Genomic DNA, 14,430 nt, shown 5'->3' on the forward strand with positions numbered 1-14,430 from the left:
ATACATATATTTTTTCTGTAATTTTGTGTATATAAAGAACTTAATTGACACAAAATGCGTTAGTATTGTTATGTTTGTATTTATAACTGTTCATAACTCAACTATTACTGTATTTTATTAGAAAATATTAGGTTTTTCAAATTGTATTTTTTTGTTCGCGAATGAAAACATTTTTATAAATTGAAATAAAATAATTTATGATTCATGTTATATGACCAAGCCGTAATGTTACAACAATATTGATCATACATATATATTTATAATTTTTACTCTTCTAAAAAACGTTATTTTTGGTCTTAAGTGATGTACAAAAAGGAGAGTATTTAATCATCTAATTGACACAAGCAAGCGGTGCCTCGATTAATCCAATGATCTTTCGGTCGATCAATCAAAAGGTCCATAAACATCAAAAAATTATTCGAATGTACCATGGTAGAAAGAACGCCTCGACGAGCACTTGTTTTGTAGATAGGAGCGTCATAATATGATCTCTTCTCGAACTGCGACTAAACAAAATAAACCATAACAATGTAAATACTTACAGTTATTTTCATCATTTTTTAACATTTTTATTTTTATCTGCGTTGAATACATTCATATTTAGGGAAGTACAGAAGTAATTTCCTTGACAAAATAAAGTGTACGAAGTACTAATAGATTCCTGATAAAAATTACTTATCAATAGGGCTAGGTTAGTAGGACTTGTATGCAATAAAAGCTAGTAAAATATGCATCTGATTTACTACAAATATGCAACTAAAATATGACACTTAGCGGTGAAATTTCATACAAACACATCATATTTTCGGTAGGAATTTTAATATAGTTGTATAACATGTTATGTATTATTAAAATGAAAGTTCATCGGAACCAATGTATTTACTACCTTTACATTCAGGAATCAATTCCTATGTGATGTACATATACATAATATAGACTACCCGGGAACCAATTAAACTATTTATTGTAAATTTTCTTGAGATTGTTTGTACAACTTAAAAAGTGTTTTGTGAGATAAAAACTTCTATTTTTAAAAATGAAACCCCTTTTTCTACTGTAAATTAGTCAGTGGATTATCAGAGAAAATGTTTAAGGTATCAGAATATAAAAGTTTGATCAAATGGGCAGTTTTTGACCTATTTAACACGCCTTAGATTTTAAAACATAGAGGAAAATATTGTCGATTGAGCATACAATAATAATTCAACCAGTAGAAAAATCAGTGGCGGCACTGGGATTTTATACCTGACAGGTCCAACTTGAAGCACGTAATTTTACTGAATGGCAAATTTATAATAATACTTATACGAGTAGAAGGTATGAAATCTTTACTTCACACTTCCTGCCAAAATGAAGGAATATATCAACTAGTTGTTTATAGAAATATTATTTATTTTTTCATATTTTTTCAATGCATTTTTCAATATAGTTAACTCAGATTTGATACTACTGCAATCAGAAAAATAAGATAATAGATAGTTTTTTATGTTGACTTATCATCCACAGACTATGATTTTTTAACGTATCTATATCTTAGGTATGGTATTGTCAATGTCATCTTAATAATCGAATTTATTTTAATCATTAGATTATTTATTGTTCAACAAGTATAAAATATGTATAAATAATATTATACTAGTTAATTTTTAGCGCCTTTTTATTTGTGAACCTTATGTTCACTTTTTAATAATATATTGGTACCCAATTTTAATACTATATAATATTATATATTTATAATTAAGTATACTGAATACGTTACTTTAATTCCTGGTTTGAAACAAATTATTGGAAGAGTATCAAAAAGAAGTTTTGGATAAGACTCATTTAATACTTGTAACTCTCGATCCCATCTAGCTCCTTCTAAAAATAAACCCTGTAAATATAAGTAGATATAAATTAAATATCATTGTAGTTGTTGAAGAAATATAATTTTAGAAAATTTTAAAAGTACAAAGTTTAACAGGTAAGATCGTTTTAATTTATTTTAACATTATATAAATCAATAGTTTAAATTAGTCATATTAAATAAATTTCTTAATAGTAGATGCAGTGAATTGGATACACACCACATATAATTACATGTAATTAGTGGGCACGTAGTGAAAAAATAATAATAATCAAAGAAATAATACATTTAATTGATAGCGACTACAGATAATATATTAAATTATGTATGATTATAGGCAGATATACAATACATACATTATAATACATTAATACATCCAAGGCCGTATATGGGGGGGGGGGGGTTTAGGGGTTCAAACCCCCCCCCCCCCCCCCCCCCCCCGAAATATTTTACAACTAATAAATTTAATTGTATAAGTAACTTAATTATAATAATTTGCTATGTGGCCATTTGGCCATTTGGGTACCTAATAAAGTAATAATATAGTAACTAAGTTTGATGGCGATTTCTATAATATATATTATTATTACTCTGAGAATATAGGTAATATAATATTATTATATTATACATAGATAAGTCATACAAGATTAGAGACGTTTTGTCGATAGACGTTTCGTCTATAAATACTTAATATATTATCGAACAATAAATTATCGATCGTATTGTCAATTGCCATTTTATCTCAAAAAACTCCATGATATTGTCTATAGTGTCAGTACTACACAGTTAAAGCATTATTAATAATTTTATCGTGAACATTAAATAAGTACACCACTAGTCCACTATAAATATTTTAGTACAAATTAGTATTAGTTTTGTGCACACTGTGTAACAATCAAATATTTCTGTATACTTTTTTATTTGATTATTTTAATAAAATGTCAAATCGTAAGCGTAATAATTCCCTTACAAATTATTTTTGTAAAAAAATAAAAACAACCGAGAACGAAACAAGTACAAGTTCTACATCTACCGCAGTAATTACAGATACACTAATTATAACGGAATCCACAAATGATATTATGATATTAAAGATATGCAATAAATATGAAATAGATGCAAACGACTTCGAAATATATTCAGAATTTTTGGATATGGAAGTTTTGCCAACAGAAATTCAACTTTGGAAAAGAAAATGGTCTAAAAAACCAGAAAAAGACCAACCAAATTCAGCTATTGAAGCATATATTAATTGTAATTATGAATATTTTCCAAACATATCTTTTCTTTTGAAGCTTTTAGCTACATTGCCAGTTTCGACTTCTACGCCAGAACGTACATTTTCAACCATGAAAAGATTAAAAAACTATTTACGCAACTCATCAGGCCAAGAACGACTTACAGGTTTAGCTCTTTTGAGTGTTCATAGGCAAATTCATATCGATCCGGCTAAAGTTATTGATCGTTTCGCCAAAGAAAAAAACCGACAAATAGATTTTGTGCTATAAAATATTTTTAAAATTAATAATTGTATATAATATAAATTTACTTTAAAATAATTAAAATGCATTAATAACATAGTAAAATGTGATTTTTTTTAAATAAATGTTTTTTTAATTACTTAAAATGAAAATATTATTTGATTTAAAACCCCCCACGAAAATTTGTTCCAGCTACGGCCCTGAATACATCTATATTATATACAATACCTACCTATACCGGTGTCCCAAATAACAGGGTACACTTTATCACTCATTACCATGTAAATATCTTTCGAATCTGTTTGCGGGACATTAAAACTAGACTAATGCATCATAAAATCGTAATCGAAATTATCAGTAAACAAGCCGATCCCGCGCAGCGTACCTACTCCGCCTACGAGGCAGTAAACATTTACAAAATACGGATGATCTAGGCTCTAATATCATGTTGGTGCTGTAAACGTTTCCATGTTTTTGGAAGTTCAGACTTCAGATCATAGGTAAACAAGCCCCCTATCAGCTGATCGAGTATCGCTTCCATATTATTCTGTGTTAATAATATCTATGTTATGCATACAAATACAGTATAATGCGCATGCTCACCATGATCGGTGCATTCCTGTATTTAAACGTTCCTTTTGAACCGACCAATAATAATTATATTGGTGCCACGGACTAAGATATACAGGACTGGACACGAGAAGAGTATTGTGGTTACGAAATGTAGTACAACAGGCGGTGTTTGGGGGGATGTTTTCCTTTTAGCATTACTAGCGCCGTCTTAGTGGATACTTATGGAACTAGATCTATGGTGATAATGTCATATAGTTCCAAAAGTATCCACTAAGAAGGCGCTAGTAATGCTAAAAGGAAAATATCCCCCCGAACACCGCCTGTTGTACTACATTTCGTAACCACAATATTCTTCTCGTGTCCAGTCCTGTATATCTTAGTCCGTGATTGGTGCTGAAATCGTGTACCCTATATACGTCAAAATAAAAATAAACTCAAAACTACCTTTAGTAGCACCAGGATCACAGTGGCTGCCGGATGGCCCTACTCATTCTTTGATTTTGATGGATAAACCGCACACCCACGGTTGAATAGGGTTCTGTTACTTATATTCAGTATTTCGTGGAATAATAACGTTTAAAACACGTTCACTATGTTTCCTATATTAGTGATATGTTTTCTATAGCTGACTCTAAACCAAACTTGACGTAACTATGACAACCTTAATCGTAATTTTAAATCACTGCTCATTAGTATTTCAAAATGAGTAGGGGTGTGCTCTTGATTTATATAGTTTTCATATATTTATTTATTTATTTATTTATTATTAACAATACGGGCAAAGCACAATTTACATAATATGATAACAACAATAGCAATAGAGACAATAATTACTTATTTACTAATTAAAACATGAATAACATCATAAAAAATACAACAAATACTACATAAATGATGGATCACTATTTGCCATACGCATCATTCTAAGGATTAGATTTCTTTAGGATTTTAAAGATTAGGCTGGTTCTCAGAATAGTTGGTGTTGCATTTAGGAATAAAAAATGGATAGATTTGACGGACAGAAGATCAAGGAACTTTAAAGTTAATCATGGATAATAAAACAGGAGAATCAATATAGCCATCAATTAGTAGGCGGAAAAATTTCAGGTTAGCAACTTTTCTTCTATCAACTAAAAAAGATAAACCAAGTTTATTTAACTTTGGGTTATAATCATGAGGTGGATGTTCGATACTTAAAATAAATGCTGCATAATTTAGAAATTTACGTTGTACTCTTTCAATTTGATCCTTACCACAAGAAGTGGAAGGATCCCAAACAACAGCACCATATTCTAAAATAGACCTTACGTAAGCACAATATAAGGTTTTTATGGGAGAAGTTAACTTAAACTCATACCAAATTCTTTTAATAAAACCAAGCATTTTTAGGGCCTTGAAGCATACATTTTCCAAATGGGAATGGAAATTTAACTCTCGGTCAAACGTGATACCTAGGTCCAAAACTTTATTTTCAGATTTCTCTAAAGGATTAGCATTGATCGAGTAGGAATAATCAAATCTATCACGAGTTCTGTAAAACAACATTGAGTGACATTTCAAGAAATTGAGTTCAAGTCGATGTTCATTTGCCGAAGTTACTAATGAGTTGATATCATTTTGTAGTAGATAACAGTCATTAAGAGAATCAATGTTTAAAAATAATTTTAGATCATCTGCAAATTGAAGAAAATGACTGTGACTTATAACCTTTTTAATATTGTTAATAAATATAGTAAAAAGTAAAGGAGAGAGGTGATCTCCTTGAGGAACATCAGAAGTTGCATCAATAATAACAGACTTACTACCATGAACATTAACAATTTGCTTACGATCTCGAAGATACGACTGAAGCCAAAACAACAATGGTTCTCCAAACCCAGAATTAAGCAAAACCTCAATTAGTAATATGTTATCAACTCGATCAAAAGCTTTGGAAAAATCCATATATGTATATATAACATCGACCTGTGAACGATTGTTAAATGCATCAAATACATAACTAGAAAAGACAATGTTACAAGTGTTAGTTGACCGGCCAGGACGGAAACCGTGTTGTTCATCGATTAGGATTGAATTAACTGCAGGACTAATTGAGTTTAAGACTAATAAGTCAAATAATTTAGCTATATGTCCTAATAATGAGATTGGACGATAGTTGGCAACATTCGACTTATCATCCGATTTATAAATAGGTTTTACAGTGCTAAGTTTTAAAATATCAGGATATATATGAGTCATATATATTTTTTTAAATGTATATTTGTCATGAATTATTGTAGGTATTGCATGATTAAATGATTTACTTTATAAAAATATACCTCGCATTTAAAACATATACTAAGTATGTTTATATTATGTATATGATATAATAGTACAAGCTGCAAAGTTTTATCAATTTTTATTTTAAAGTTCAAACAATGGATAAATGTGACTGTTAACTAAAAATATTTATTGTTGGCTAAATATATAGTATACACTATAACGTGTGTTTATGCCTACCTTCACAAAAACGCTGCATTCTTCAATATCCAATTTGTCCTGTATTAAGATAACGAGAGCGTGAAAAAATACATAATTGTGGTTGTATTATAATTATAAATAAACTGAAACTTAGTAAATTATAAAATATTATCATTGTAATAATACTTCTTCAAAATAAGTTAATCGACAATCATATATTATTACTTATTATATTGTCCATAAACTCGTCGTATTCTAAAAATGCAATAAGAAAAGATATACTATAATTGTATAAAACAAATATATTATTTTGAACTAAGACTTTAATATTTGAATGACAACCATAGTTAAAATAATTTAAACTCATCATTGTTAATTAACCATAAAAGTCTTTATTTAAAAATTATAACAGATAAGAGACACTGCAGTCTGCAGTACCTATATGTCCTATATAATAGATGCAGTAATATACACTATACACACTGCAGGGTATAGGTAAGTAGTAAAATTATGATATAAATTTCCTTTATTACGATTATATATTACTAAAGCAATGCTTCCAGATAATTTATAGAAACTGTTTGACGTATTGACATTACATTTATAAAGAAAATTAATAATTTTATTAATATAATAAAAAATTTAAATATTCATGGGCACTCATTGGTCATAGGTAGAGTTTTAATAGGTAGAAGGTATTCTCATTATGTATGTAACTAAATAACAGTTTTATGTATAAAAAAATGTATAAAAAAATTCATCAAATCAAATGAAATAAAATAATTATCATTCGATATCAGTAAATAAGAACTATAAATTTCTTAGTTCGATTCCAAACTAATATGTTCGGTATCATAAATATTGGAATCCTGGATATTGAATATAGCTATTCTTGTGAAAGTCTATCCTTTCAACTTTTCAAGATAAACGTTCATTAAATTATAATAGTTCATATTATTTTGTCTAGGGCAATAATGATACTATCTTTTCTTTCCCTCTAATGAGCGCCAACATCTTAATATGCTTTCTACACCCCTATATAGACACATACTAGATAATACTAGATATAAAGTTTAAGATAGACAAACAAAAATCAATAGTCACTCGATAGTTTGAAATTCATAGGATTGAGTTAAAAATTTGATTTATAGAGGTTTTCGAATTACCGAGTGTTCGAATAATCAAGGGAAAAAAATTGATTCATATTAAAAAGAGACAAAAAATTGAAAAATTGTATGTATGTAATGTATTGTATTGTATTAAATACATACTATTATATTTTACAATTATTAATTGACATTTATTTATTATACTATTATATTTTACATATTAAATAAATCTGTTATTATTTTTTTTTTGTGATAAATTGCTGGCCATAAACTGATCCATAGCGTTGTCTAACTTACTGATAGCAAGATTTTGATTCAAATTATAGAGTGTGTTCCACCGACAGACATTTCGAATTATCGAGGGGACCGGAATGCGTGTATTTTCTTCTAATTATAGATGTTTTCTCAGGGGACTTTGCGTTTAGTTTGATTTATGTAGTTTTTTGAATTATCGAGTGACTATTGTATAATCATAAAAATAATAATATACCTCCGTTAATAAAACATAGGGTAGGTATGTAATAAGTACAACTGTATTACAGTATATAAGTATTATATAATATAAGAGTATTGATATTTCGAAAATGTTTTCTTAGGTACCTGACAAAAGGCTCTCCATTCAGGATTGCCCATCAATTCAATTTTTGATTCATATATAGTTACGTCAAACTCAAAACCAAGTTTATTTAGAGGTATTTTGTTTTTGCGTGAAAAATTTTGAAGCACACCTGATAAGAAAGACTGTGTAAAATAAAAACCAGAAAGCCAAAATATTTCTGGAATGCCATTATCCAGCCAGTCTTGTAAGAATTTTAGCCTAGAAAATTATGATTTTCATCAATTTAACTATATGTGCTTAAATATATGTATGATAATAAAATGTACCTCTGCAATAAATCCGCAACATATCCTCCTAAAGGTTTCAAAGAAGGGTACGAATAACTCATCCAATTTTCCGGTACTCGTCCAATGACTAGACTGGTATGTAATTCTTCTAAATCAGATGACATAACAACTACACCTTTTATAGCATTTTGTACTTCTACTAATGATTTTTTTATAACTGACAATAATTTGTTGAAACGTATCAATTCCTGCGTTGAATATAGTAATTAATATACTATTTAATTTTAGATGTTCAATTATAATAAATCATTAAGGCGATTCGATACTGTGATTTTCTATTTTTGTCTAACACACACGTGGAATAGCATTTTAGAAGTATTTCACCAAACGAACCGATTTATCTATGAAGTGATAATTCTAAAAACAAACTTGAATATTTTTTCAAGAGTACTTGAAATCGACTTTCCCATATTTTTAATATTGTCCTCTAAATTCTTATAAACGTTATATTCAAAAAAAAGCGATTAAACAATTTTCGTATTTCAAGTTCGGATAAGTTAATATTAAAAAATTAAATGATTTGGGTAGACCTGACAACAAATTCAAATTGTGTTCAAAATTATTATCGCTTCATTAGATCAATATTGGTTCACGGTTAAAATCCTATGTCACGCATGTGCTGTATTAAAACAAAAAATCATGGTATCAAATCTTCTTAAATAAAATATCAAAAATAACTCTTGTAAAAAAAATACTTTTCATTTATATTTAAATAGTGATACAAATAAATAAATTTACAAAGAAATACAAATACTTTTCAAATATATTTGTCTTCACTTAATTATCAATAGTTTTTAATAAATTTATAAAATTAAATTTTAAAAATAGTGGATTGTTTATTAATCATTATAAGGTAATTTCATTATAAGAAATCGCTATCAAAATTTAATATTATTATTTTCTTTATTAAAGAAAATTGTTTATTTTCTAGGATTTATTGGATGTAAAAAGTATAAGTGTTCAATCAGAAATGCATGTTGTGAAGAACTACTTACATTTATCAAATGGCGAACGCAGTATTAATTTAGAAGCTTTGACTTCAGTACTTTCCGAAACTATATACCCTAACATGTATAAGCTTATGCAAGTTGCACTTACTCTTCCTATAAGTTCGTCTACGTGTGAACGTAGTTTTTCTGCGATGAGAAGGATTAAAACATGGCTGAGGTCATCCATGTTACAGAATAGATTTAATAACTTAGCTATAATTAGTAGGTATTGAAAATGATATTTCTAAAAAAATTGATAAAGAAGCCATACTAGATTTATTTGCACAAAAAAATAGATATATTATTTTAAAATAAATATTTTCTAGTTTCATAACAAAGAGTTTTCATTGTTAAAATGTAATTACATGTATGAGTATCTAAGTTATATGCATAGTATACTATATCTATATCTAAAATAAATCACGCTTAAGTTTTGAATAATGTTTAGGGTAATATTATGTGTATATTTTTTTTTTTTGCTTTGATATGCAATAAAGTATTTTTAAATATCAGGCCACTCTAAAATTATGGAGAATTTCCGCCTATGTACTGAACAACATATTGTAAAAATTATAAAGAAAATAGAATACAATTTATAGAATATCGAGTACCCGTATATCATAATTTCATTAAATAATTTTCATATTTTTCTCTTTCTCTCTTAAAACAATACAAATATATATTATATACAAATTAATGTACGTTGGTATAATAGGACTTAGGCATATATTTCAAAATAAATAAACTAATTAGAACCAAATTTTGAACATATTCCTCGAGATTCTTAAAGATTATTATTTGCTTTATTTTTCGACCTCTAGAGATTAATGGAGCCACTCTCAAGCACAGATTTGGTTTCAGTTTATGTACCTATTATGTATGTTTTCTATTGCAAGCAGTTTACCTAGTCATTGGTTTTATAGTATTATAAAGCAATTCCGCAATGGTATAGGTTTAACTTCAACAAAAATAATCAGCAACAATGTATCGAATTTATTTTAGGAAGCTATTTATAATTTAACATATTAAAGATATTATTTTTAAATAGAGAAAAAAGTAATATTGTTTATTCCAATTATTTAGAGTCTAAATTTTAGACGGTAAATTTTAAATTTTTAAATTTTAAATAATATTAATACTTATAAAATAACTATTTTTATTTAAAAAAATATTCTAATTACAATAATAGTTTTTAAATTCTTTAACTAAAATAGTTACCTACTTTACAAGATTGGTACCTACCTGCGTTATAAAGTATATTGTATTATAACGATATCACACTTATAATATAATATTAATGGTTATACATTTATATATTTACCTACTATAATGTAATGGAATAATAGCATTTTAAAAATAAATCTATTTAATACCTGTCGTAATACAGTATTCATTGATTGTTCATAATTTACTGGATATTTTTTTGTCGCTTCAATTATATCAAATAAATCTGGTATATTTTTCGCAATATTATTAGCTAACTCTGCTGTTTTTGTATCTGTATCTTTATCACCACCTCCCGCAGTGATTTGAGATTGAGTTAAAATAGTACCATATAATAACTAGTGTTAAATGATATGATAATAAAATAAGAAAAAAATAGGTACTAAAAAAAATCTACTTACCAAACTAGTTTCATAATTATTTTTTGTTATATCAGCATTTTCGTGCAGTCCAAATACTTCTGGTTGTGGATTCATAGGTAAGGATTTAATGTATTCTAAATACCCATCAATTGTAGTGTGTTTAGGTATATAATATAGTCCACTCTCAGAAATAGTGTAACTAGTAATTATACAGTAAAGGTATATAAAATTAAAATAGATTTTTTAATAAATTAATAATATGTGGAAAACCAATAGCGTGTGTCTAAATACAAATGCGGTACAGATTATTACTTATTAAATTACCATAACTCTCCAAAAATATTTTTAAAAAGTAAAAAAATACCAAACTCTAGCCCAAACTTCTCACTGCTGGTTTGAAGATTTAAACATTATCTAAATTCAAGAATCTCCAAAAGCAGTCGCCAAATATTGGACAGCGATTTTGTGCAAAACAGGTACAAAGGTAATAGTAATTATTGAGGAAACTGAGAAAAGAGGAAATTTTAAGGAAATTGTTAAAGAAGTACCATGACAATTAAATTTGTCATGGCAATACAAATTAGCTTCTGAAGCCAGTATCTTCATGGCAGAAATAATTGCAATCAGAGAACCAATTATCTACGTCCAATCCATCCACATTAATAAAACACTTATTATAAGCGACTCTCTCAGTGCCTTAAATTCTTTACTATCTTCCATCCCGTCAAATGAAATTTCTCAACAAATAATTAATATTATGGCCAACTTGTCAAATACCATTTAGTTCATGTGGGTCCCCTCACATACCGGTATCAAATAAGAAGTCGACTTTTTAGCAAACAAATCTATATCATCCACCGAATCAACAGTTATAAATTCACTACCATACAAAGATTTATCAAGAACAATAAATTAAATCCTAACACAATAGTGACAGCCCTTGTGGGACTGTATTTCCAACAAAAAATAAAAAAATATAAAAAACTATCCAAAAATGGCAAATTCCCACCAACACTGCCCATAAAATAGATATTGTTACCACAAGAACTAGAATCGGCCATACACATCTCACACATTCTTATCATTTAAACCACGAAGAACAACCAACCTGCTAGTGATGTGACCAGTGGCGTGGTGAACTCGAATATTTTCAGAGGCAAGTATATTTTGCGATACCCACCCACCCATCAACCATAATTTTGTCTCTCAATTGGAAATAGGGTGGGGGGGGGGGGGTGATTGCTTTTCACAGACAATTGTACTTATTCGGTAGGTATTATTACCAACTACCTAATGGTTAGTAACCACTGCCTACTGGATACTAGCTTTCGTTTATATCTATATTAGACAATATTAAAATATCATTTTATGTGTTATTTTCCTAAATTCGTTATTATGAATTTAAATTATTTCCCATCCACCCAGTGTCACCCATCACCCACCAAAAAAAAACTGAGAGGCGGCCGCCTCTCGATTACCCCCATCGCCACGTAACTGAATGTGACCTTCTACCGACAATTGAACATCTCGCACTCTAATGTGCCAAATACAATATGATGAACGAAGCATTTTAAAGCTCCCCACCAATATCAAAAAAGCATTTGGGGACGTTGGGGTGACCAATACCGATGCGATCTTTAATTTTTTCTATGCCACTAAGTTATCCAACTTATTTTAAGCTATTATTTTAAATACTTTCTTGTATATAACTATATATAAATACTTCTAAACTACTATATTACTCATAACTTAATCAATTTTACATTTTTCAGGCTAATGACCACTGATATTGAAGCTTTTAATTTTTGTAAAAAAAATCTTAATTTAAAATAAGATGTTGGTATTAGTGAATTTGTAGACATGTTTATATTCGTACCTAGAGTTTTTTTCCAGCTTGTTCTTTTTTTACCTTTTTAAATGTATTTTTGAGGAAATATCAATATTTTTTTTAACTGAAGATAAAATAATCTAATAAAGTTTTGTTTTATTGTTATTAACATTTTTTAATTGATCTTTATTTCATTAGCTACTAGATAATTAGTTTTAATTTACATTGTATTTATAATTTATGCTTTTAATAAGTTTTATTACTCGATTTCTTCTGATGAAGATGTTTATTTTTGATCAGGTTTTTCGCATAGTGTATATGGTATGTCTCATATTGTGGTGTTTGTTTCTTGAGTTTCTTGTGTTCTTAAACTTTGAGTATTTGTTCTTGCGAGGATTTGAATGGACCGTTTAATAGTGATTTATTCAAAAGAGTTTTAACAACTAAGTCTCGTTAGTAAGTTTTAATTTTGTTTTTTGGATTTCTGATAACTTTGATCCATTTTATGTTCAATGATTCTAATATGCGTATATATAGTTAGGCATTACCTACTGAATGTATTTTGGATTATATAGTATATACTTAATCGGGGCAATAGCTATAGTTTATTTTTAGGTTGTGAGTTTCTTCAAAACATCCTTTTGCAGACTCAAGAATTTTGTCGAGCATATTAATATTATTATTTATTATTTTAATCATCATCAATCATTATTTTGATGAGTAATCATAACGGATACACCAGCTGTTTGGTATTATACATTTATATTTTAATTAATACTATTATTAATTTATTATTTTATAATATCATTAAGGCTATTTTTGTAAAATCTACAACTTAAGAACCCATAGAACTAATGGTTAGAATGTATGCCGAATGTTCTTGTCTAATTTTACAGCTGCGTGAGCATATGCAGTAAGAATTTATAAAATTATCAACATTTATATCCCCACCCTGACCTCCACCTTAATTACGCAGGGTACTTATAGTAAGTATTGCACGCACGGTTGACCGTTGTATTCACGTTGTTTCACAATAACACAATACCCTTGTTCTGTTTTTAAATATAAAAATATATAAGTACAGATATTAAATTATATTTACTTACGAATCGTTGTTAGTAACATTTGAGTTGAAAAAAATTGACAGAAGAGATATCAATAAACGTCTATCATTTTCATCAGTTACTCGACCACCATAATTACATTCACCAATTAAATATAGTAATGCATCGTATGGAATTTCGTCGTATTCGTTTAGAAACATCTAGATTTTATTTGTTTTAATTTTTACTTATCATAATTAAATTATATAATACTATATAAAATATAATGTTATCAATACGTTTAACTGTATCACACTGATTTGAAAATCTGAGTCGTTAAATTCATATGGAATATTCCAACCAAGTGATCCAAACTTCCGACGTTCTTGAATGATTCCATGAAAAAAACAGAGTGAAAATAGTAATGTTTTCAAACCTAAATTGTTCTTACAACCGAGGTAGAAATCGGGATCATTAATAGGGTTAATTGCATATGAGCGCAATAAATTTGCACCAAGGCCTTTCGGAGCTTCATTTATCATTTTAACTCCTAGTTTTGAATTTAATAAGTTATAAAAATAAACAATTTCTACCATTGATTTTGAATTT

The 14,430-nt window shown here is 28.1% G+C and overlaps 1 protein-coding gene across 1 annotated transcript in view; it reads right to left on the reverse strand.

Annotated features, from left to right (window-relative positions):
* Window positions 1-208: 208 nt before the first annotated feature.
* The window catches only part of LOC107168793 (dynein axonemal heavy chain 3-like), a 45,225-nt gene continuing 31,003 nt past the window's right edge, over window positions 209-14,430 (reverse strand). Inside the window, exons 50-58 of the mRNA XM_089217186.1 lie at window positions 14,121-14,371; window positions 13,885-14,042; window positions 10,990-11,149; window positions 10,738-10,926; window positions 8,355-8,563; window positions 8,070-8,286; window positions 6,400-6,438; window positions 1,760-1,873; window positions 209-506 (exon numbers count right to left, since the gene is read on the reverse strand). Coding sequence (XP_089073312.1) covers window positions 324-506; window positions 1,760-1,873; window positions 6,400-6,438; window positions 8,070-8,286; window positions 8,355-8,563; window positions 10,738-10,926; window positions 10,990-11,149; window positions 13,885-14,042; window positions 14,121-14,371 — 1,520 coding nt within the window. The 3' untranslated portion in view covers window positions 209-323. The remainder of the gene's footprint in view (window positions 507-1,759; window positions 1,874-6,399; window positions 6,439-8,069; window positions 8,287-8,354; window positions 8,564-10,737; window positions 10,927-10,989; window positions 11,150-13,884; window positions 14,043-14,120; window positions 14,372-14,430) is intronic.

The sequence above is a fragment of the Diuraphis noxia genome, unplaced genomic scaffold, assembly GCF_037042655.1.
Source record: "Diuraphis noxia isolate RWA-SAM2 unplaced genomic scaffold, SU_Dnox_SAM2 contig0001, whole genome shotgun sequence".
Classification (NCBI taxonomy): domain Eukaryota; kingdom Metazoa; phylum Arthropoda; class Insecta; order Hemiptera; family Aphididae; genus Diuraphis; species Diuraphis noxia.